The sequence below is a fragment of the Enhydra lutris genome, unplaced genomic scaffold (assembly GCF_002288905.1).
Source record: "Enhydra lutris kenyoni isolate GAN:26980312 unplaced genomic scaffold, ASM228890v2 scaffoldscaffold7, whole genome shotgun sequence".
Lineage (NCBI taxonomy): Eukaryota > Metazoa > Chordata > Mammalia > Carnivora > Mustelidae > Enhydra > Enhydra lutris.
In genome coordinates, this window is record NW_019154091.1 from 44,301,436 (window position 1) to 44,328,010 (window position 26,575).

At 34.9% G+C, this 26,575-nt stretch overlaps 1 protein-coding gene and 1 pseudogene across 2 annotated transcripts in view; one reads left to right on the plus strand and one right to left on the minus strand.

Annotated features, from left to right (window-relative positions):
• LOC111142170 (phosphatidylinositol-4-phosphate 3-kinase catalytic subunit type 2 gamma) overlaps positions 1 to 26,575 on the plus strand; it is a 338,397-nt gene that overhangs the window by 123,446 nt on the left and 188,376 nt on the right. For both annotated transcript variants that reach the window (XM_022495171.1, XM_022495170.1), the window contains 3 exons: positions 2,335 to 2,523; positions 17,850 to 17,943; positions 21,147 to 21,241. In XM_022495171.1, coding sequence (XP_022350879.1) covers positions 2,335 to 2,523; positions 17,850 to 17,943; positions 21,147 to 21,241 — 378 coding nt within the window. The remainder of the gene's footprint in view (positions 1 to 2,334; positions 2,524 to 17,849; positions 17,944 to 21,146; positions 21,242 to 26,575) is intronic.
• Positions 4,692 to 5,530, minus strand: LOC111142304 (annotated as a pseudogene).

Consider the following 26,575-nt stretch of genomic DNA (forward strand, 5'->3'; position numbering starts at 1 on the left):
TGAAGTGTGTAAACCTGGCGATTCACAGACCTGTACCCCTGGGGATAAAAAGATATTACATGTTTATGAAAAATAAAATTAAAAAAAAAAAGAAAAGAAGGAGACAAAACTTTCTCTATTTTCAGATGATATAATTATGTAAGATCATAGCATTTGGGATCAAAGTGCAAAATGTAGTTGTAGTTTAGTGAAAAACAAAATAAATTCTGTTTTAAAACTCAACATAGAGGGGCACCTGGGTGACTCAGTCAGTTAAGTGTCCCACTCTTGATTTCAGCTCAGGTCATGATTTCAGGGTCATGAGGTCAAGTCCCATGATGGGCTCCCCACTCAGCAGGGAATTTGCTTGTCTCCCTCTTCCTCTGCCCCTCACCCTACTCTCTCTCTCTCTCTCAATTTCTCTCTCAAATAAATAAATAAATCTTTAGGAAATTGGGGAGGATATGTGCAATGTTGAGTGCTGTGTATTGTATAAGACTGATGAATCACAGAACTGTACCCCTGAAGCAAATAATACATTATATGTTAATAATAAAAAAATAAAAAATAAAATTCAATCAACAATATCAAAACCTCTACATTAAAATTAGAAGACTTTGCTAAGAGGAATTAAAGAAAACCTCACTAAATGGAAGGTTATGACGTGTCATTGATTAGAATACTCTCTCTTGTTAAGATGGTAATTCTAATTCTCTGAATAGTCATATAGATGCCACTATGTACCTATTAGAATGGATAATATCTTAAAATGGGCAAAACCAAGTGTTAGCAACAACATGGTACAACTGGCACTGTCATACTCTGCGCTTAATAGTGTAAAATTTTACAACCACTTCAGAAAATATTTTGACAGTGTCTTCAAAAGGTAGACAAATACCTGACATAAAACCCAGTCATTCCCCTCCCAGGAACTTTCTAGGAGAAATGAAAGAAATACATCCTTACAAATACCTGCATACAAATGTTTATAGCAGTTTTATTCATAATATCCCCAAACTGGGGTGTATTCATACAAAGGAATGCTACTCATTGGTTAAAATGTATGGACTACTGATATACTCAACAATATGGATAATTTTAAAACATAGTGAGTGAAAGAAGCTATAAATAAAAGTATTTACTCTATGATTTCATTTATGTGAAGTTCTAAAATAGGTAATATTAACCCAGAGTGAAATAAATCCTGCCAGTTCTTACCTCTGTTTGTGTAAGAAAACATATATTAAAAGGAGTGTGATTTTTATTCAGTGTATGAATTTGTTATAATTTATTGAACTGAATGTGTGCATTCTTTTGATGTAAATTATGCTTCACTAAAAGAAAGTAAAAGAAAAATACCTTGTTCAATATTGGAGAGAAAGGAATTTAATCAGAACAAGATAATTTGTTTTAGTCATAATTTGATAATAATTTTGTAATGGAATTTTTCTTCTGAGGACTCTACGGTGGGGAAGGTAGTGACAAAATGGGACAGGAGCCCAAGAATACTTCAAAAATCTCTGTAATCCAACCCTTTCATTTGTAGATGAAGATGGCTTTTAAAAATGTAGAGAAATATTAACCTTTAAAATATTTTAATATTTCTTACTATCCTTCTTGGAAGTTTTAGCTAATTTAAGCTGAGCAACACTGTCAGTTTGGAGGAGACAGTATTCAAAAGCTGCCATTGTCATGTGAGAAATGCTGTCCTCCAGTTGAACTGTGGTTCTGAATGCTTCTGCTGGAGTGTGAGCAAAACATGATAAACTGTCAGCAAGTCAGTGGCCCTAGTCCTAGATTTCGATCTTCTGTTTGGAACCATTCTCCAGGGGGAAACAGTTGGGCATTTAAAGAAATCCTATTCACTGGCATTTTAACTCCAAACTTGCAGTTAAATATGAGAATTTAAAGCCCCAATCCAGGCATGAATTGAAATCTTTGTTTTTGAATTTTTGTGCAGAGTTTTCTGAACTCTCGTGAAACTTGCTTTGAGATGAGGGACTAGCATCTTTAAAATATGCCATTTCTTCACAGGCACACTTGGGTCTAAATTAGTTTAGAAAGTAAGAGAGTAAATTTTCTATTTCCTCTGTTCTAAGTAGTACATGTGGCAGGATTCAGATAAAACTTGCTCTGCCCTAAAGGAGACAGAGATTTTGTTAACCATTCTGTAAAAGAATGAAATTAATAGAAAATAAGCTAATAAAAGAACCTATTAGATTGTCTGAAGAAGAAAAGACTTGTTTTTCAAAGTAAACTAAAATGAAATTCAAAGAACTGAGTAAGATTTTTTACTCTAACATTTGTTAATGTAGCAAACTCCAATAAATTACAGTTTCCAATCTGGTTTTGTAGACTCTCTGAGGAAAAGAGAAGATACTTATGGTTTTATCGCTTCTACTGCAATAATGAAAACTGCTCCCTTCCTTTGGTCCTGGGTAGTGCCCCTGGATGGGATGAAAGAACTGTTTCAGAAATGCATACCATTTTGAGAAGATGGAAATTTTCTTGCCCTTTGGAGGCACTTGGACTTCTGACTGCTGGGTAAGAATTGCATAACAAGCATGATATTACTGATGAGAAAAATTTGGAGAAAAAAATAGGACTCTATAATTAATTCAATAGCTATTCTGGTTGTTTCCAATTTCAATAGCTATAGATAATAAATTTAGATAAATGTAAACTATGAGTATAAATTTTAAACAAATCTAAGCTATAATTGTGTCTTCTGTACTAAACTGGAAGGATAATTAATGGCCATAGTTTTTAAATGAAGAGTTTAGTTACTCTTGCAGAAATAATAAAACAAATTAGGGAAAAATAAAATTCTCTACTCTTTATCCCTCTCAAAAGAAGTAAGTCCTTAATAATTGGACCATATCTTTTATACAAAATGTCCCATTTATAGTAAGTGTACAATTAATATACCAATGATAACATTAAGAATAAAAGGGAAAAATTTATCCCTTATATATTCTCCAGACCTTCTCACAGAATAGAATATGCTGGAATGCAGTTGGGGGTGGAGTAATGACGTCTTCTTATAGTTAAGGAGAAACATGTGGGATAAGTGTAGAAGCTGGCTTTGGTTTGGGGAAACAGCTCTTCCTTGGCTTCTATTTTATATTAAAAGCCAAGAAGAGCTATTTTAAAACTGTCTTGATAACCATCAGTTCAATGATGGCATGAAGAAGTCTACAGTCTCTAGAAGCAGAAGAATTGCGGAGCCCAGTTATATTCTGAATTCTCTCTCAAGGTCCTGACAGAAGGGGAATGTGAGAGAAAATGACACAAAGGACTTTTCAAACTGATTTACTTAGGTTTATGTTAAAATTAGTGTACTTTCCAAAACTTCTGGAATAGAAAAGGAGGTGAAAGTTTTCGTTTTCTACCACAATGAAATACCACTTCACACTCACTAGGATGGCTATAATCAAAAAGACAAATAATATTAAGTGTTGGCCAGGATGTGGAGAGATTGGAAAACTCACACATTGCTGGTGGAAATGTAAAATGGTGCAACCACTTTGGAAAGTAATTTTCAGTTCCTTAGATTAAAACATTGAGTTACTGTATGACCCAACAATTCCACTCTTAAGTATATACCCAGGATAAAATACATAGTCCATCAAAAACTCATACATGAATATCCAGAGAAGCAATATTTATAATAGCCAAAAAGGAAAAACAACCCAAAAGACCATCAACTAATGAATGGACAAATAAAATGTGGTCTATCAATACACTGTAATATTATTCAGTAATAAAAAGAAATGAGTAATAATACATGTTACAACATGAGTAAACCTTGAAAACATTATGCTGAATGAAAGAAGTCAGTCACAAAAGATTGTATGATTCCATTTATAAGATATATCCAAAATTGGCAAAACTACAGATGCAAAAAGTGGATTAGTGATTGCCTAGGTCTCAGGAAGGTTGGGGGAAAGGGTGGTTGATTGCTAAAGGATATGAAGTTTCTTTTTTTGGTTATAGTTACACAACTCTGGGAACATGTTCAAAACCATTGAATTGTACACTTTAAGTGAATTGTATAGAATTTGAATTGTGTCTCAGTAAAGCTGTTAAAAATTTAAAAGAACAGTTAGAAAGGCAAAAATAGAAATATGAATCTCTATAATATATCTAAAGCCTAATTTTCTCACCAGATGGTATAACATCTTTCTAGTTTCTAAACTATAAACTGGTTTTATGGAGGGGAATTATTATTGTTTTACTAAGATATACCTTGGTCTATTTAAAAGACATTAAATGTGTCAACTAATACTTTTTATAAAGTTTATGGAATATTTCTTAGAAAAATCTTCTTTTTGAATACCCAAGTTTTTAAACATTATAAAAGTTTCAGTCTTCTTTTTTTCAGAGGCAAATAGGTTGTTGCTCTTACATAACAAGAATCCAGAATCCCAGCAAACAGATTGCATTGTATATAATGCATGTACCAGAAACATGCAGACCATACATGAATATAATTTCAATCAACATAAGCAGTAGGAATTTACTCAAGGGGTAAATCAGTAATGAGGCAAACCTTCATACATATGCAAATGTACAATTGACAATAGATTATTTTAGATCCATAGTGTCCTTCGAATATTAAATATTAAATGAGCTAGGAGACTGTTCCTGCAATAGCATGTGAAAGCTGTATCTTGTACTTTCTATCTTGTACTTTCCGTGTACAAGTGGCTTCACATCACATCTCATGAGTTTAACATTGCACAGCGAAGGACCATGCTGAACATCATGCCAAAGATCATGAGACCACCAATTCCAATACCAACAGATTCCAGCTTAACGCTGATTATGGTCTCAATTTTACCAATACAATATCTGTGTCCGAGAAGCTCCTTCAGGCATATAGGTTGGACCTGTTCAGAGCTTTTGTTTCACAACACTAAAATGTTAAGTGGAAAGTACGAGAGTCCTGTTTCCCTTTTCTCTATCTGTAGGGTAATAGTTATAATACGCCTCTTCCTATGTGTTCCGAGCCTATCGTATAGCTACACCCTTGCCTATAAAAACAAATACTCCAGTGGTTACTTCGGCAGCAGATTTCACCAGTAGGCAGGTGAAAAAGCCAAGCATACACTAAAACTGCCTCATGGCTTCCTAACACCTGAAGAAGCCCATGGCTGTTATCAGGGCTCCTGCTCCAACCAGCACACAAGAGCCCCAGGTAGATATACGGCGATGACCCATCCTCTGATAATAAATCCTTCACGGTGCCTCCAAACCAAAACCATGGTCCAAAAGCAATGACAGCTGACCCGGTCAGCCAAAAGAGCAGGTTGAAGCCAAGCAGTAGGTACTTTTTGCACTGCGGACACTGCAGAGGCGTCCCATGGGGCTCACCATTCTATCGGGATCCTGAGTCCCCAACCCTGCACTTATGCTGAGAGTTGTGGCAGCCTCTTACAAAAATGTTTATCAGAATAAAGCCTATAATACTGCTTAGTTTTCTTGCTTGTAAAATGAAAGGACTTGCTAGACGGACTTCAGTATTCTCTGATCCCTGATAAATAAGCATAATTCCGTTTATAGTGAGCCTTCTCCACCTAAGTAGATACTGAAAATCTATTTGACACAGTGTTTTAAATATAAAGATCAAATTATTACTTAGTTCCCCTTAGTACTATCTAATTTTAATAGTCACAATAACCCTATGAAGCAAATACTATTATTATTCCAATTGTACCTGTGAGGAAGCTGAGGCTTACAGAGATTAAGTTGCCCAATGGAATGCTAGTAAATTGAGGAGCTCAGGTTAAATCCAGAGACTTAGAGCTTGAAATCTTAACTGCTATGCTTACAGCCTTTCTACACAAATACTCTAGGCTATTTACATACTAAATATGTAAATAAAACTATCTTAATATGGTCTTATTATAGTAAATAGCAGTACTTAACTATCTTATCATGCTTCGGTGTTTCTACTTCACTGTGTAATTTCTTTTTTTCTGAAGAATCAGATTTTTAGAAATTATAGGGACTGCTTTCAAAGTAGAGTGCTGTTTATTATGCATCATTTAGGAAATTTAGCAGAAATTTGATTAATTTGAACATTGGACGGTTCCTTATCATGCATCAAAGAAGGTCACTGGGAAGGTTAAAATATTTCCGTTGCACTCATTCTATGACTCCCACTCTCTTTAACTGAACTACTAAAAAACTTGAGGACAAGCTGTTTCCAAAAATGAACCTTTCAACTTCTCTAAATTCAAAAGCTGACTTTTCTAGAACAAACAGTTTGTGCTTGTTAAGTGAGTTGTCAGAGTGAGGTCTTCAGAGATCTGTATTTTTTCTCCTTTGAATAGTCTATTTTTCCAATGGTTTAACCTCTTGAGAACTGGTGTGCTCCATTTCTAGCTCAGAGAATTCTTAATATTGCTGTTTATTTAATCCAGTCCAAAGATTCACCACCTCCTTTTGGTTTATTTTTAGCAAGAGACATGTTGAGATTTAATTTACCTAGTGTGGGGCACGGGGTGTTAATATTTCCACTACTGACTGCCAGCAGTGTGCTCACCGGGTACTGATATTTCCATTAGAGAAGGCAGTGCTGTCAGAATACCAGAGACCAAGGGCTAAGGTCTGTGGTTCTTGGCAGATGGTTGCTATTTTCTTGAACTCTGACGCACAGGCATAACTTCAACTGCTAATAGCAAGCAGAAATTACCCATGGAATTAAAAGACAGTTCAAGGAAAGTTTTCATTTAAAAATAGCAACTCTGAACTGGCATCAGAGCATTACATCAAAAGCTTAAATAAAAATTTGACAAGGTACTAGAACTTGCCATCCCACGTGATGTAAAATTATTATTTTGCGGGAAGAAGAACAGTGCTTAACAGGTGGTGCCTTAGCATCCAAAATCAGTTTCCTTGGAAAAATGTTTCATAAACATGTTTGCATGAAACCACTGTATCTTTTATTATAGAGATCAATTTACACTAAAGGCATTCTTGACTAGCATTTTAAATAGGTAGCGTGGAATATTGAAAAGGAGACAGTTAATAACTTCTACATTAGACTAAATAATTAAGTGATGGATGATGGTGTGTCTTTCCCATTTATATATTGAGCACAAATATGTGTATGTGGAAATTGACATGCAATGAATCAAAGAGACTGAATAATAAGTCATAGTGACTATCTCTAAAAAGCAATTTAGAGAAAAAGACTAATGCTAAAGATCACCCCACAATATATTCCATACTATAACCAAAGTACTAAGTGCTCTATGTGCCCAAAGGAGAGAGGGACAGATTCTTTCTGAGAAGGTAAGGAAATCTTCACAAAGGAATTGAAGTCTGAATTGAAATATTCATAGCAATTTCCTGAGTGGAGAAGAGAGGAAATGGCATTTTAAGAAGAAAGACTAGCATGTGCATGGTTATAGAGGTTCAGAGAATAGTGAGTAATTTAACACCATATTAGAAGGGAACTGTACCGTGAGACAAGACTAGAAAGACAGGTCAGCTTAGGATGTTTTAGGTATTCGTGAGCCGGATAGTTACTATGGACTCATTTCTGCAGCCCATGGAATTTTGTTAAGAATGGGAGTCATACAGCCAGATTTATGGTATATAAGAATAATGCTGACATCAATGTGAAAGATGAACTAAAGAAAGAAAATGAGAACAAGGATATTAGATAGATGTCAGGTATTGAAATAGTCTATTTGAAAAATGGTCTGGGCCTGAAAAATAGTAGAGATCCACAGAGCAGATCTGAGAAACATTTCTGAGAAAAGAAAAAAAAGAGAAGAGAAATTGAAGACTTGGAGCTTTCCATTTTAGGTAAATGATAGAAAACTATAGGGTTAATCAAGACAAGGGTGATAGAAGAAAGGGAAAATTTGGGTGGTGTAAGGTAGAGAGTTCTGTTTTGGAATATTGAATAATTAAAACCCTGTAGGATATCTAGAAGGAGATGACCAGTATGTGGTTGTATATTCAGACCTGAAGCCTAGTAGAGAAATGAAAGCTTAAAAAATAATATGTGAATTATTGGCTTGAAGGCAGTAACTGAAGCCATAGAAGTAGCTGTACTGTGTGTAAAGATATAAAGGAAATATAGAAAGGAGCAAAAGATGGAACCCTGGAGAGTAGCAATATTTTAAAAGCAATAGAAAGCAAACAAAGCCAAGAAAGGCAATAGGAAGAGTGACCAAGTGGTCGGAGGAGATGGAGAAAGGATTGGTAATTTAGAATTCATAAAAAAGGTTTTCCAAAGGGGCACCTGGATGGCTCAGTCGGTCAAGCATTGGACTCTTAGTTTCAGCTCAGGTCCTGATCTCAGAGGCCTGAGATGGAACCCTGTTTTGGGCTCTGTGCTCAGTGTGGAGTCTGCTTGAGATTTTCTCTCTCTCTGCCCCTCCCTCTGTGCTCTCTCACTTTCTCTCTCTCTCTCTCTCTTTCTTAAATAAATAAATAAGCTCTTTAAAAAGGGTTTTCAAAGGTTTTGGAGAGGTATTAAGTAGAATTCAGTCTAAAAACAAATCAACGGATTAAAAATAGAGCAGTCACTGATGGCATTCATGAGACAATTGTAATACTGCAGTAAAGCTGGATACCATACTTCAGGATCCTAAAGAGGAAATAGCAAGAAATAAGTAAATTGTGACTCTTGAAATAGAATTGATGGTAAAGGCCTTGAGGTTTGGGGTTGTTATGCTTGTTCAAATAAAAAACCTTGAAGCATGTTTACAAATTGACATGAGGGATGATACATGAAGGGAAGATTAGAAAGTAGAGGGATGGTGAAGTGGCACAGTGAGAGGGTATTAATAGCCAATAGCCTCGAACAAAAGTACGAAAAGGAATTTTATCCAAGGAATGGAAGAGAGTAACTTCTTCATCTCAGGTGGAAGGCAAGGAAAAATTTGAATACAATTATAGATTAGTATGAATATGGAAGAGAAAAATGTGGAAGTTTCAATATTGTCTATGAAGGAAGAGTTAATACTCTTCTGATGTACTGAGAATGAGAAATGCAGAACAGCATAAACCCAAAGGTATATATCTTGTCTGTGTGCACTTTTAGAGAGTTTTTGGAGTTGCTTCCAAATTTCACAGTTGACAGCACAAGTTTTGAGATCAGACATATCTGACTCTGTCACTTATTACTTGAATGACCTTGGACATACTTCCTTATCTATAAAGAGGGGGTAATAACATCCTTTGCCTTATAGGGTAAATTACTTATGAGAGTATTCAATAAAATTCTACCAATCATCTTTGTCATTATTCCTCTTCATCATAATTATGTTAAGAGTTTTCAGATTCTTTCAATGCCAAACTATAGAACTTGATAAATTCTTGAGAATAATTTCATTTCAACTAAGCTTAAGTAAGTTAAATTCACTTGTTATAATTTATATGATAAATATTTCACAATTGAATAATGACATAGCTTGCAAAGCACTTTCATAATATGTTATATGGTTTGTTCTATAAGACAACCTCTTTAATATTATTCCCAACATTTACAGTTTCCCCCATTTTACTGTCCCCATTTTACAGATGGAGAAATTGAAGCCCAATTTGTCTATTAATTTACTCTATGGATATTTATTGATGGCTTACTCATATAAGGCACTTCATTTGGCACTAAAGCTGGCATAATGCACAAATTTGCATCTTTTAAAGATCACTCTGGCTTCTGAGTGAAGCATAGATTTGGTGAGAGAAGCAGAAGTAAATGAGGGAACAGTTAGGAAGCTACAGAAGTAGTCCAAGTGTCAGAGGATAGGAAGTCAGCCTTAGAAGTGTGGTAGTGGTGATGAAATAAAATGAATAGAATCAGAACATTTAAAAGTGACAGGATTAAATAAGGAAGGACAGTAAAAAAGGAAGGTGTCCAGGATTACTTCTAGGTTTCTGAATAATGCAAGTAAATGGAAAATAGAAACATTCACTAAGATAGGCACTCTGGGTAACAAGTAGTTGTTAGTAGAAGAACCCTGACATTTAGGTTGGGACACGTTGGCTTTGATGTGTGCTTGAGATGGCTGGTGATGGTTCAAGGAAGAAATCTAAGCTATAGATCCCAATTTGGAAATCATCCACAGAAAGATGGGAATTAAGTTAAGGGGCTAGATAAATTTGCTTAGAGAGAAAGTGTGAGATAGGAAAAGAAGACCCTTAATATTTAAACTCAAAATCCCTTGTTCTTTTTCATAACTTCATGCTGCTTTTGCATGTAATGTTGAATCCATCCAAACACAAAATTTCTGCAGCACCTGGGTGGCTCAGTTGGTTAGGCATCTGCCTTCGGCTCAGGTCATGATCCCAGGGCCCTGAGATTGAGTATCTCATTGGGCTCCCTGCTCAGCGGGGAGTCTGCTTTTCTCTCTCCCTCTGCCCTTTCCCCTGCTCATACCCCTCTCCCTCAAATAAATAAATTAAATCTTAAAAAAAAAAAAATTCTGCATAGTGCCTCCAGTATACCACTTGCTTTATATAGTGCCTTTCTAAGCTTGTCTGTATATAAAATCAGAATGTAATCATATAGAAAAGCAAAATCAATGACTACTCTTTAATTATAAATAAGTCTAATTAATACCATAAATAATAGAGTTAATTCTCAATTTCTATATGTAGATCCATGGGCTATCCATCAAGAAATATCTCTGCACAGTTCCTAATGTCTCTTTGGATCATTCTTATTCCTAGCGGGTTATGACTGGGGCAATGTCCTAGTCCAATTAGACAAATTATATTACTCACTATTATGTCTCTATTCATCATTTAGAATGCCATAAAATAAATAATATGTTCAAGCTGATCTAGGGGACTTCATATAAGTCTACATGATCAAAAGAGAAAAAGACCTTCCTAGAAGTACTATAGAGAGCCTGTTGGCCTCATATTTTGGATATTTGAATTTTAGTTTCAGTGCCAGCAACAGATGGCCTTAGGCAAACAGCTCAAATTCTCTTTTCGTTTTTTCATCTGTATAATCAGGAGATTGATCCAGGTCTCCAAGTTTCCTTGAGTTCTAATATTCTGTAATCATGTGAAAATCCTTGAAGGAACATGAATTATTCAGTGGGTAGAGGTTTACAATCATCTTAAAGGATCCTTATTCTCTACTTTCCCTAGAAAAAATTTCTTCTGTCATATCTGATCATTTTTAGTACTAGAAAAATAGCAAATATATTCGTATTGACATTTTTCTTCCAAGTTGATGCTGAGTGTGTCATCAGACTCAAAACCTGCTGGAGAAAATATTCTGCACTTCTGATAGTTTTCTAATTCTAACCTGACATTGGGGCTTTTAACTATGAATAGCCTCATGGCATTCTGCATGAATTCTTACTGTGTATTCCAAAGTCTGACATTTCTCTTACACTTAAATTTGATCTCAGATTTCTTTACTTTTCATTTTACCCAAAGTTCCTTTTTTTTTTTTTTTTTAACGGTTGACATTTGTTACATTGCATTTGGCTTTTACCCATCACTTGAAAAGTTTTTTCAGGAAGATATTGACCCTGTATCATTTTTCAGACTAGACAAAGAAGAACAAAAGAGGAAAACAATGATAGGGGGAGAAAATAAGAAAGGAATAAAAATGACAAAAGAACAAGTCAAGTGGAAGAAGTTGAAAGATGTATTTTTCTGTTGAAATTTCACTTCATGGTGCCACTACTCCTGTTGAAAGTTGTCTGAATCCTTGGTGATGTTCCTTTCTCCCTTTGAGAGGAGCTGTAAATGACTGAGGGGAGAGAAGAGGGATGATGCCCCCCCAAATCTGAGTGTTGGTTCATGTGACTTCAAAGCCAATTTGTCGTTCAGGGAAAAGATAAGTTGATGTGCTGCTGTCTTCAAAACAGACTACAGGTGCTGATTCATTAACTTATGGCCCCACAACAATAACACATGCCAAAACTACATTCTCAAAACTCAGTTTGTAGTCCCCAAGAAGTTTATAGGGGTATTGTAAGGTCAAGACTATTTCCATAATAACTCTTAATATGTCACTTGCCTCTGTTACATGTATTCACTTACAGGAGTTTTCAGACATGCGGTATTGTAACAGATTTACTACAGAAACAGATAGGGGAATCTAGCTGTCTTCTGTTAAGCCAGACATTATAGATATTTGCAAAAATCTGAAAGAGTATCATTCTTCTCTCTAAATATTTTCTTTGTTTTTGAAAGTATAGCTCTTTTTCATAGGAGTATATTCTTTATGTTAACATGTAAAGGGATAATTATTGTTATCTTAAATGAATTGATAAATATATCTTAAATGTCTTGGGTTTGTTTCTAATATGGCAATTCTTGATAGATGTAAGTCAACAAAAATTCTTCGTATTCTTCCATAATTTTTAAGAGTGTTAAAAGTATCTTGAAACCAAAAATAGGAGAACCTCTCTTGCACAGCAACCTAAACACTGGGCAGTTTCTACTTCTACATTCAACTAAAGAGTTACCTAAATACTTGATACTCTTCCTTTCCTGCCCAGGTAAGGATTACCATTTCATCTTAGTCCTCTGCTTGACCATGAATTTTGTGTTTACACGGTGGGCAAAATACAGAGTTGTATTTCACTAAAGTTCCTTTGAAAATGTTTGTCTTGAAGTTGCTTTCATTTTACTTAATTTTTTCACTTTCAGTTTTTTAGCCACATGTCTTAGATTCATTTTATTAACTGTTACAATTCTAGTCTTTGAGAAATAGTTTTTTTCTTTGTGTCTAAATGAACTCATTAGACAATAGACTATGTACAATTTTTAAATATTTCCTTAACAATTATTGTACAGAGTTATATTTATCTTAGCTGCGGAATTATGTCCTTTAACAGATGCCAAAGACACAACTGTTAGCCCAGTTGAGAGGAAAACAAGTCCTGAATAGATAGAATCATTGTTCATGAAACTCATATAAACTGAATAGTAAGCCAGTCTGATATTTTGCTTTTGACCAAATTTGGTTTTGCTCTCTATTCAGACATGCTTGGAAAGTAAATTAAATAACCTAAAGTTACTTAAATGGATGGTTAAAAAATGATGAATAACCTTAAAGAAGTGATTATTTCACATGAACTCTTGTTACACTTATTTTTAAAAATTCTTAATAAATGGAAATCCTCACCTTACATGAGCTTCTCTCCAAGTCATAGAATTTTACTCACCTTGTATCTTTTTAATATCTCAAATCCAATAGATTGCCACTTACTGCATTGTAAATGATTTATTTTCTGAATGAGTATAAGAAAGTTTCTCACAAACTCAAGTAAATGAGGGCATTGTTAAAATCAGCCTAATAAATTTTCTAATGATAGTTTCATTTCTTCTGCAGTCTCAAGGTATAAGGCCCATGCCTCTAGTAATCAGTATTACCAAGGTTAGCAGAATCACTGGTTTATTTTTGGCAGGAATTACGTGTATTTTTCAAGAAAGTCAGGTCATTGGAAAGTAAAATAACCTGACTTGTGGAAAATTCAAAATACTTTGCAGTTCTTCTGTCATATATGACATTTCGGTATGTAAATATCACATGACATTCAGAAAATATGGGTAGCTCTCACCACATTGAGGAATGCGTTACTGAGCATGAAATGCCAATAACTATGCCCCAAGAGAATGTTTAAACAATTTCAGACAACATCACAGGGAAGAAATGCCAAGATTGGTGGAATATATTTGTCCATTGATCTTTGCCTGAGGTCAGGGCCCTGAAAAGGTATTAAGCAGAAATTCTCTAGAGGCAGAGATCCCTATATGGACCTATTATGCTAAAAGAATATTTTAAGTCAACCAAAAAAATATAATACTTGTTCTTTTACACAGTGATGTTTATTCTTAAAGGAACATGTGATTTGGAGCTTTTTTCTAGTGCTGGTAATGAACTTACACTTACTCATATATATTCATAATTAGTTAAATGAGCCTTACTTTAAAAAAATCATTATATTTTAGTAACCAATGAAACTTTCATATAGAAAGTTTGAAAAACTTTAAAAATTAAGCTTAAAAAAGAAAACTAAAATCATCCATGAAATTTCCATTCAAGTATTTTGTATTAATATTTTTGATGTTCTCATCTTTTTATCAAGCTTATGGAGAAATAGGCACATTTTTAAATGGTATTATACGGCATATACTTTTCATTATATTTTAATATCACTAAATATCCTTTTAATATTTTAGACTACATGTATTCTGTTATATGGTCATAGCTCATTTAACTTTTATTTTAGACATTCATGTTATTTACAGTTACATATAACCTCACACATATCTCTGATTATCTTCTTAGGATAAATTCCCAAAAGTAAATCATTAGATCAAAGAATAATCAAATTTTAAAGATTTTTTAAAATACATGTTGCTATATATTGCCATAATGTATGAAGGGACACATTTCCCAGGAGCTTCAGTAACACTTCCAACGTCTCTCTAAATGTGGCCAACTCTTCCTAAAATAATCGAATGAAAGTTACATTTGGATATGCTTTACTGTTGTTAGGCCTTAGTCACATCCCAGGATGTCATGTGGTTAGTCTCTTAGCAATTTCTTTTCCAATTTCTTCCTAAATTTCATGCAAGAGTAGTGAATAAAAAGATCTATTCCTTTCCATTAATGTGAAAAGTGTTCTTCCCAACATTTTCACATATTAATACAAATATATAATTTTTCTTTTGGGCTGTATAGATATAACTAGTGTCTGTTCTATTCCTGAAGGAGTCTGAAAAAAAAAGAATACATCCTTCTTTTTCATTACCTTCAGATTTGTTTTTCTTTCACCCTTTTGACTGAGAGGAAACAAATTTTAAAAACCTGGGACTTACATAAGTGGTATTTTGGGTTATATCTATTGCTACCAATGTAAATTATCTCAGAGCACAGCAAGAAATAAAATGGGCCCAATAGTATGATTTTTTCTGATTACTATCATCATGATCAATGCATTTTTATTAATGACCCAATAAGAATGGAGCATGGGGCTAAATCCTAAGAATTAAAAAAAAAAAAAAAAGAGGATTGAACAATTCTTATCTTCAGTTGATTTATTCACTAGTTGAGGAATGATGGCACATATATAAAAAAAGATAAATTCTAATAAACACTAACATAGCTTAATTGCCCAGTGGAGTCAGCCAGTCAACACCCTTGGAGTTCAGAAAAGTGATTAGTAAAGATTGGGATAGTCACCTTTAAGAGGATTTGAACCACATTTGAAGGAGGACTGGAACTTTAACAAGAAAAGAAAAGCTGTTCCACAAAGGACAGAATGCACAAGACATTTTCAGAGTAAAATAACCAGTGAGCCAAAGCAGTTTAGTCAGTATTACAGTAGGAGAAAAATCTGATGTTCATCTAGCCTTGGCTATCTAGATAAGCAGTATGGGACTAAGAGAGGTATATTGGAAATAGAAACCCATTTAATGTTTTATGAGAAATGAATTTAGAAATAACTTAGGGAATTTATAAGGTATTACTACGAAAAATGTTAGTACCAGCATGAGATAATTGTGGCTTCGACTAGCTAGTTACAGAAGAAACTGAAAACAAGCATAATGCTAGAGTACCATTAGGATAAAAAAAAGCCGACCCAACTTGGCAACTGATTAGATATGAAGAGAAGAGACTACTAGGAACTTATTATTCAGCTGTGCTTGCATCAGGGATTCATAATGAATGAGCCTGCCTTCAATCAAGTACATAATATAGAATCCCACTGAGAAGACTGTGATAAACTCTACAGGGGGCTACCAAGGAGCTGGAACACCTCCTCCGATAAACTGGTCCTTGAGTTTTGACTTCAAAGATGAATCGAATTTTGCCAGATGGGAAAGGGTAGAAAATTCAATGAAGAGGGCAAAAAAGGGGGAAAACATGACTCAAAATTTTACACCTGCATGATTGGAGAAAGATAGTAACACAGACCACGAGAGAAAAGTCTAGCAGAAGAAATGTTTTAGGTGGAAAGAGAATTCAGTTTAGACATTCTGCAAACTAAAATGTAGAGCATATTTACCAATCTGGAGACAGCTGGGACACACCCATGAACAAAACAGGCAAAAATTTTCTGCTTTCATGGAGTTTACATTCTAGTATTTGGAAATAAATACACAATTAGAGGTATAGTGTTCACCAAAGAGTTCTATTTTATTGTGATGTTTGTTTCTATTTTTCTTTCTCTATTGTCATTCATATCCATAAGGTAAAATAAGTACAAAAGAAAGCATGGGTGACTCCTATCTGACTTACCTCATCACTTAGGCAGCAAAATGTTCGAGTAACTATTCCCTCTAAGACTTCAAACTGTCCTCAAACTGTCCTTGATGTCTACAGGCTTCAGACAAATGGTTTAGTAATTGAGAGCAATAAATTAGAATCAATCACATTTAGTTAGGAGAAAGTAGTCTCAGTGTGCTAAACAAGCTGACCTTCTTCTAGCTTTGCATTTTTATTGCACCCTTTCTGCTCTCTACCTGCACTTGATGCTATGCTGGGATCTTCTGACCTTAGCAGTACTTCAGGAGATGTGTCTGGACTGCAGTTCTTGCTGGGTCTTACTGCTGGATTGTTTGAAGGGAGAAAATTATTGGAAAAGTATTTGCAGGTCAGAAATAAGGGTTTCGAGTGCATAACCATGCAAGTGAAATTTTTGTTGCAATTAAAATGCTCAGTTTAATTTAAGAAAAATATGTAAAACATTACATTTAAACATTACATTTCAAACTGCTAAGGACAGTTGAGAGATACTAAGTAATACCAGTTTTCCTTGACACTGTAACTGCATAGTATTCATTTCACTCTTGAGTAACCTGATATGCAGAAGAGACTGGACAGTAAAGACTCCAAAGTTTCCTAACCTCCTTAATATTAAGAGCCAGTCTTCAGAGCTCTTACTTGATTGGTTGAAAGCATTCAGTTTGTTTCCATGCACAAGGATATTTGACTTTTGTTTGCTTATTTTTTTCTTGTTTTTCAACCAGTTTCAGTTACTATAAGTAGTTCCTTCAAGTTTAAAATTAGGCATATCATTTTTTTTTCTGAAAACTTATTTAAAATTAATTGTTCTTACCAAAGCCCAGTTATAGCTAATCCTGTCAAAGCAGTATGTCAAAAGCATGTCAAAACGGTGTGGTGCCAAAAGTTATCTCTAGGCACTTGCCAGGATCTTGGAGATAACTATATTTAATTCTTCTGGTAGAAGCAAGATGATGGAGCCTGAGGAGCCCATTTGAGGATTAATTGTTTTGAGGGTAGATATTCAGATACTAAATACTTCCATGAATTTAGTTCAGTAACAAATATTTATTGAGTGTCTAATGGGTGCTAAACCTTAAAACAGACATTTGTAGTCCAAAAATGAATAAGGCACAGTTACCCTCAAGGTCTTCATATCCTGGTAAGAGTTAGTCTTATGAAAGTACTTTTGTTTATTAAATTTCTGGTTTCTCATTATGATCTGGCCAAAACTCATCTAAATATATTATATCCCATTTTTTAATCATATAAACCATCAGGTCTCTAGCTGGTAATAATTTACTTAACAAATGCATTGCTAAATGATAAGCAAAGATTTTCATATACTTTAGAAAGATTTTAGATATCCTATGGTTTTTTATAGACAAGGAAGCTGGCAGTTTCTGACTTAAACCCAAGTTTCCAAAATCTAGTTGAAAAGGCTTTTTATTGCATTCCACCTGAGAATACAGAATGTGGGAAAATAATAAGTTGGTGCTAATAGTCATCTTAATTGATTGTGAGATTATGATTTTATCTTAAGTGCTGGGGATAGAATTCATTCCCTCTTCTCCCTGACATTTTTCATAGATTACTCCATGCCATTAATAGCTTAATAAATACATTTACTTTGTGTTAGTTTTCCAGATCAAGAAATTCGTAAAGTGGCTGTTCAGCAATTAGACAACCTTTTGAATGATGAACTACTGGAATATCTCCCACAGCTAGTTCAGGTAAGAACAGCAGAGTTTCCAAAGGATTCTAGGATTTTAACTAATAATCCTCTAAAAAGAGTTTCCAATAAGTCAACACTAGACTATATAAAGTGGTATTGTAATTTGGGCAAGCCAGAGACTAAATTATAGCTCGTGTGTCAACATAGGTAACATAGACATTCTTTAGCCCAAACTGATAGTTACAGAAATGATCTGTAAGAGCCAAAGAGGACATTAAAAAAAAAAAAATTATTATTTAGAGTTGGGGCAAAATATAGAAATAATGGTGATGAAATCTTTCCATCTAACTATGTAGAACAATTAAAAATAAAATGAATGTTACTTAGAAAATAGTCTTTCCTAAGCAGCTCCTCATAATATATGGGTTTCTTGCCTTTCTCTTAGACCATTCTAACATTGATTATCAATCTATAAAAGTGGTTTTATAAGATAATACCTGAATTCTGCCAACAGATACTGCATATGAGCCACAACATTAAATATCACAATGTTGGAGTTATTTTAGGAAATAATATGGCCACATAAATATAGAAATATGAGAAAAGACTGATTCGTTGTTAATATTTTGAAATAGAAACAACCAGATATCTTGCAAATGACCATGTAAATGATTGAATATCAAAATTACAAATAATATTGTTTTCCCAAGTTGACTATGTGATGAGGGCTGAATAGGTAGTTCTAATATAGCGACTTTTATGCTTTTCGGTTTTTGTTTTGTTTATTAACTCTGATGTTTTCTTATCTGAAAGGTCAGATTGTAATTACAAGATATCTTAAATGCCAAGTGACTTAGTTTTCGAACATTTAAGACAGAGAACTTTTTTAAAAAGATTTTATTTATTTGAGAGAGAGAGCACAATTGGGGTGGAGGGGGAAGGAGCAGAGGGAGAAGCAGACTCCCCGCTGAGCACAGAACCTGATGTGGGGCTTGATCCCAGGACCCTGAGATCATGAATTGAGCTGAAGTCAGACACTTAACTGCTTAACCAACTGAGCTACCCCAGTACCCCTAGGACAGAGAACTTGTTTTACACATGGAATATGCACTTCTCTCAAGGACTCCTAAAGTGAAAGCTGGTTTCGAAATAGCTATACCATATAGTTACTTATACAGATTTCACAGCTGTGATTTTTCTATACTTTTCAGGTTAGTGTAGTGCAAATAAAAATTAATCAAACTTGTAGGAACACTTCATCTCATGATTCATGAGTATTGGCAGCATGCTCTATCTAACCTAAATCAAAAAAGTAAGTTTTTACAAAATTTTATGTATACTAAACCCATTTGAAAATGGCAGTCAGAATACATAAGCAATGCACTCGCCACCAGGGATACCACTGAGAGCCATATACCTGCAAATCCAAATTCATATGACAAGACGCACACAGAACCCAACATAGCAAATACACAGAAGTAAAATTAGGAAGTGCAGCAACGACTCCCTAATTAAAAATGAAGATAATAGAATGTTTTGGGATGGAAAAAAAATGACTGGAAAATAAAACTGGGAAGAATTTTCAAAACATTTATTACGGAATTTGCCCCATGCTCTCCCCTAACTTCAAAACTTGAAGCACATAAAAACTTTTGAAACACACAAAATTCTACCCTACTGAATATTTTCTTGAAGTATGTTACTTTGTTATGTATTATATTGTTAGAATTATGCAGGATATATTAAAGAAATAAGACAGGACTCTAAGTCCATAACAAAAACAGAACATGTTGTTCATAGCCAGAAAATAATTTAGACCCGGACCCAGAGGTTACAGCAAACCGCAGGTCAACACTCTGTGGGTAGGTTCCAAGAACAGTTCATAATAATGCAGTGTGCACCAGAAATATTGCCAGCCTCCTAGTTGGTGAAGTAGGAGTGAGGGGGAAATTGTACCAGTGCACAGAGTGATACAGGGAGTCTGGAAACAAGTGAAGCAATTTAAAAGCAACAAGTATTTATTCAAGAAGAAACAATAGGGAAATCTAAAAGGAAAGCTAAAAAGACAAGCATGGAAATAAATTCTGAGCTAGCTATTTTTTGCTCGTGTGCTCCTGTGATATGTTATTAGGGCATCAACACAACTTACGACCTGGTCAGCTAGTATTAGCAAGTAAGTGAAAGCAAGCCATGGCTGCAGCTTAAGAGAACATACATTATGGTCTTTATACATTCAGACAGCACTAAGAGTTTATGCAAATTAGCTGAAATCATTTTTGGCACCTTAGGAATTCATAAAGTTTCCCATCCTTGAGTATGGTCAGCATATTGAAGTATTTCTTCAGGTGTGTATGTGAATGTGTTTTGTGCCCACTTTTGTGTGCTGTCTGTACGGTGGTATAAAACCTGGCTTGAACTCTGTGTGTGTGTGGGGGGGGGTGCTGTGTGTGACTTAAATGGCTATTGAGCAACTAAAGATAGAAGCTTTGCATCTTAAACAGGGAAGGAAATTTTTATAAAGAGAGCCTGTTTCTCATTTTCAAATGTATTCAGATTTCTGGAAGAATGATGGGGCCCAGGTACTCCCTGTGGACGGGGAAGCCCCTGCCAAGTACCTAATCTGAATTAGGCTCATAAGGATATTAGGGGCTGCCATTACTGCCTGTATTTTCCACCAGGTTGGGTTTCCTAGAAAATCATAAGGACCTGTTCACAGTAGAGATGAGGGAAAAGATTTGGAGAGGTGTCGACTTGGGTAGCACCAATCAGCTCTGAAATCTCTAAAGTTTCAGGTTCTGCAGGATAATACTGATGTATCAATTGGTGATTTCAGTTAAGGCTTTGAATGTGCATTAATTTCATTCCCCTAAGAGGAGAAGTCTCTACTATTGAATAATGTCATTCTTATATCTAGGACACTAATCATACTCTGTATTTTTGTGTGTACCAGGATTTTCCTTCTAGGCGTGGTTGAACTCCACCAACCATCTGCTCTTATTTATTATCCTGTGATACTAAAGCATAAATGAGAAAGAGACTTCTCAAATCCAAACTGTGATGTGTGTGTGCTACGTTACACACCAGCTAATAAGGTTATCTTATCATATATCTAATATAATCAAATATCCAATATAATTTTAACATTCTGTTAAAACGTTTATGCTGTTTTCCTTTGCCTTTTCATAAACCTCATTAGGCCTTTTGTATTCTGCTAGAATTTTGTTACTGAGAAGTGTAAATTAATTATATCTCTTACTTCAGGCTGTCAAGTTTGAATGGAACCTTGAAAGTCCTCTGGTACAACTCCTATTGCACCGTTCATTGCAAAGCATCCAGATTGCCCATCGTCTTTACTGGTAAGATAAAATAGGATAGGATACCTTTTTTATTGTCAACTTCTCTCTATGGGACAACATTAGAAGAAGTGGAAGATTTCTTACCTTGTAATTGATATAAACCTCCACTTAAAATTCAGCCAAATTCGAGTCTTTGTCAAGTTTTTTTTATTTATGAGTGCAATTTAACTGTCATCATCCTCAAAATCTTCCCTTTATACAGTTGCTGCTGTTTAAATCCAATCTGAATTTTAAAGCTAGATGATATTTTTCCTATAGCTTTATTTTTTCTTTAAGAGAGAGTGAGGGAGCACACACACATATGTATGGCAGACAACATCTACTAGCTTCAGTTGCTAGTAAAGCACTTTAATTAATAGAAAAAAGTCACTCTCATTTTTTAGTATGTTTTTCTGCTTCAAGAAATGTTACTCATGTTGACATTACTCTGCCCATGAAAATAACTCAAGCATTTCATAGCAAAGTAGAGATACAAGGAATTGTTAGGCACCAGTGTTTATTCTGATGTTCATTTTCATTTCAAATGTTTAATATAAAAAGCAGAACATTATCCTCTACTATGTCAGTATAGGGAGGCATCAGACACGTGACTAGCCCTGGGCCCTTCACTGAATGGACTCTTTCATCGAGTCTTGAATGAAGTCTTACTCTCCACAGTTTTTCAGTCAGCTACTACCTTGCTGAGGAAACTTAAGTGGATACACTTGATGGTCTTTTGTTCTCACAGTAAAACTAGGATCAAGTTACCAGGGCCCAGCTGTGCACTTGCAGGCTTGTGACAGAAGGGGGCAGAAGAGGGCTGCTTGAACAGTCAATCAGGCTTGATGCCAAATCAGAGCTGGTAGGGCTTTAGAGCAATTCCAGGAGATTGACCCAATCAGGTATTAGGCAATCGATATCACTAGTGAAGTCAAAACTGGATTGGAGAGAAAATGTGAGCAGAAGTCAGGGACTAATCTAAATCAGGAATTAGGACCCAAAGAACAAGCTGTTGCATCAGTGTTTGCTGGTACTGAATGACTTAAGGCAATGGTATTTCTGGAACCACAAGGGCTTTCTTTCCAAGGTCGCAATAGTATTAAAGGACCAAATCCTAAGAGCTTTAAGATGCCACTCATAAAATTGAGATGACGCCAAATCTCCCCATTCATTTTCTAAGCTCTCTGTCCCAAACTTTTCTTACCTAGATTTTGGGGTAGATTTCTCAAATCAAGGACTGCTCTAAATAAAGTGAAATAATGTGGAAATTTTGCATCATATGATTGAAGTCACACATGTCCTTCTCATCCCTTCTTTTTTTTTTTTTTTTTTTGAAAGAGAACTTTTTATTTTATATACAGAATATTCAACAGTGTCCACTCAGCCCAGTTGGGTGGGCAGTTTTTAGTTTTTACCTTTTCCAGTTGGCGATGCAAGCCACTGACTTTGAACCCAGGACATTGCTTCCCCAGTGGCAGCGGATCTCATCGTATCTGTCATTGTAATTGGTCCTGATGGCTGCTACCAGCTTAGCCAGAGCTCCTTTGTCTTCGGAGTTAATCTGTGTGAAGACAGCAGTGGTGTGGGTCTTCCTGTGGACCAAAGGCCCCAGCCTGGCCTCCCTCTCATCCTTTCTCCTAAATCATCCTTTCTCCTGATGCCTGAAGTTCTGTCATCAGTGAGTCAATGCTTTAGGTTAAGTATTATTCCCTCCTAGAATTTTTTTCTAATGTGGAAATATATATATATTTAGAACATACTGCTCATGATGAATTAGATGATCGTTTGTTCATTTATGTGACAAATCTTGAGATACTAGACCCTGTTGAACTATGAAGGATAAAACAGAATAGTCCTTGCCTAAACAAGCTGACAGGATAACAACACGACAGCTAGCAGCCAGGCAGCAGGGAAGATCCCCTGGGTAGGTGAGGGAGAAAACGGACAACAAATCCTGTCCACTTAATGGTGATCCATTCCAAATACAACTACAAGGTAGAGCGGCAAGGCTGGCCATCAAGTCAATAAAAAAGCCTAAACATGCACTCCCATTCTGCCAGAGTTTAATACTGATGAAGGCATACAAATGAATATACAGAGGAGGTAAATGCTCTCTCTACTTTGAGATCTGAAACACTCCCTGAAGAAAGAGTAAAGAGCTGTACTTCAGGGAGTTATCACAGTGTAATAGAGCATGCATGATACAGAATCAATAGAAGATTTTAAAGCCTCTCCTTTACCTTCTAGAATCATTATATTACTACTGACTAACGTTTTACTTTCACAATGTAATGAATAATAAATTATTGCTTCACTCTTTTCTAAAGGAAAGATATGTCTTGTTGTCATTTAATATTGATCTCTTATAATCATCTTTCACCTTACTGTTCTCAGAAAAGTATACACAGGATAAAATCTCTACAATAAGCAATTCACTAAGCTAACAATAGCTATTCTCTGCCTCAACCAACCTGAGAAAAAGTGATGGATATTTTTTTTAGATTTTTTTTTTTTTTTTTTTTTATTTGACAGACAGAAATCAGAAGTAGGCAGAGAGGCAGGCAGAGAGGCAGGCAGACAGAGAGGAGGAAGCAGTCTCCCCGCTGAGCAGAGAGTCTGATGCGGGGCTCGATCCCAGGACCCTGGGATCATGACCTGAGCCGAAGGCAGAGGCTTTAACCCACTGAGCCACCCAGGTGCCCCGAGTGATGGATATTTTTAAGAAAGTTTACATTTTATGCAATAATCTGTAAAATCCATTAGCATAGTTTTCTAGTTGAGGCACAATATAGGAACAGCTGGGGATTTTTTTGTTTTTTTTATTTTATTTCTATTCTATGGGATAAAGGTTTTATATAGTTCTTTTCATAAAAAGATCTTTAAAAACAGAATACAATTTTAAATTAATTTTTTGTATATCATTTGTGTTATTTCTTTTATTAAATATATGAAAATAGAATCTTATAATCTCATACAAAGTTCTACCTCAAATCAATACAAAAGCCAGTAATAAAGCTCCACCTTAAATTTATCCCTAATTTAAATTATGTACTCTTCAAATTTTTCTATCTTGTTTTAAAAAAAAGTAAAGAGTTATAAAAGTGATCATTTTGTGCATACATACTGACCTCAAATGTTGGAACTTGCACCAGATCTGGCATTTGGGAACTGAACTTTCTAATCCACTCTCCAGCAATTTTTCATTACAACAGCTACATGCAATTTTATCACTGCTTCCTTAGATAGTAATCTGGTGTTCCTATAGTAATATCAGTCTTCCTCTGTCATAGTTCATGGTGGAGATTTGGGTTAAGGACTTGAAAAACAGCTTTATACTATTAAATATTTATATTTTCTCAGACTACAGGTTTACTTTAGCCAACAAAATATATGGTCAACAAAAAGGAATCTATTCTTCCTTAATATGACCTTAATACTAGTAATTATCTTTGTCTTCTAATAATATTTGAATTTGATCTCCAAAACAAATAGATAATAAATACTCATAGAGTTACAGGATTTGGGAGTCAAATGGAACCTTACAAATGCTATAGTTCTTTTTTTTTCTCACCTAGAAAGGGATATCAACAAATTCAGTGATTCATCCAGTTACAATCATCTAGCTAGCTGAAGAATTAAGTTTAAAATATTTTTTTTCATGACATCTCATGCCCACTTCAGGTCTCTTTCCAATTCAACACCCACTTCTAAGAAAAGTAGAACTTGAGGAATTCACAGAATGTTTGTTTGTTTTTCTATCAATGATTAGGGACTCATTCAAGTACACTAAAGTGGTGACTTCTCCTTAACTTGAATGCAAAACAAGAAAAAGACAATATCCCAAATTGAGAACTTTATATCTAATACTCAAAGTTTTTGCTATTAGGTGTCGGCATAACCCACAACTGCTGTCAATTATAATGTTAATAAATAGGCATTTGGAGGAAGCTCCAAAAAAAATTATATAATTGAAGGAATTTTGAAGGGAACAGTAGGGTTTTTCCCAGAATTTTTCTTTTGTAGTTCCTGATTCATTCCTAAAACATTAAATTTCTTCACTTAGTTTTACTATTAAACTACGAGTGATAAGAAAACAATTCCTGAGTAATTTACTTAATAGACTCATTTTGTACTTAACTTTCAGTACTTATTATATAAAACCAAGACTTTATGTTATATAAAACCAAGACTCAGTTTTCTCTAAGACACTATTTAATTAAGCCAGCAATATGCTAATGAAATTCAAGTCAACCCATTTCATCAAGTTAAATGAGTTAGAAAATAAATTCGTGTACTCCAGGCCAGAACTTGGCAATAATAAAATGTAAGCAAAATCCATCTTTAGTTTCCTTCTAAGTAAAAATACCCAGTAAGCAATTGGATATAGAATCCTAAAGAGCAGGAGAAAGATCTGGACTGGTAACAGAATGGGAATGTATCTGCATATTGATGGTACTTGCCAAGCTTCCATCTTATGGTTCAGTCATCCCCTGAATTTGGAGTTCTCACCCAGATTCCTTGTACCTTGATCCAGATTTTTAAAAAGAGGACCAGAACATCATGTCAAAAGTATTTTCAGGAGCCAAGTCTAGAAGGAGCACATAACCTCTTTTGCCTGCATTCCATAGGTCAAAAGTCAGTAACAAGACTCCATCTACATTCAAGGGAAAATAGGAAAGCAGACCAGTATATATGTCTATATACAGAAGCAAAACGCTGTTTGATCTGGTAAATCCAGAGCAGTGTCTGCCACAGAGGTAAAGCAATATATAGGACTGAAGAAATTTGACCATCAAGCTGTAGAGAAAGAGGACATGGAAGGAAAACCAGTACTCACTCTTAAATATATTAATTGGCTTTCTTTTCAAAAGCTAAGATTGATCTCAATAGACAAAAAAGATAATTGCCCAACCACTGGAATAGAATCATTATTTTGGCAGACATCTTTTAAAAATGTCTTTTGTCCAATTATCCTGTTAGTATTTCCAAGAGATTTAACCAATGGGTATATTTTTAAACCATTTTACCTAGATGGCTCATTATTAACTTATTTATGTAGCTATGGTGTACAACTGGTATCTTGGCCCAAGAGGTCCCAAACTAAATTAAATATTGCTATCCTCTCCTTCTCATTCAATCCTTGCACTCACTATATCCAAACCTCCTTTTTTATATGTAGTAGCCTGGTTAACAGCTACTACCAAGATATCCGACACAGAAAATCTGGGAGGCATTATTCCTACCAACAAACTTCCTCATTCAATCAGCCCTTAAGACTTGGCTATTGTTTCTTATAAATATGTCTTAAATTTGTCCTTTTTCTATTTCTGTCCACTAAGGTGGGTAACACCTTAG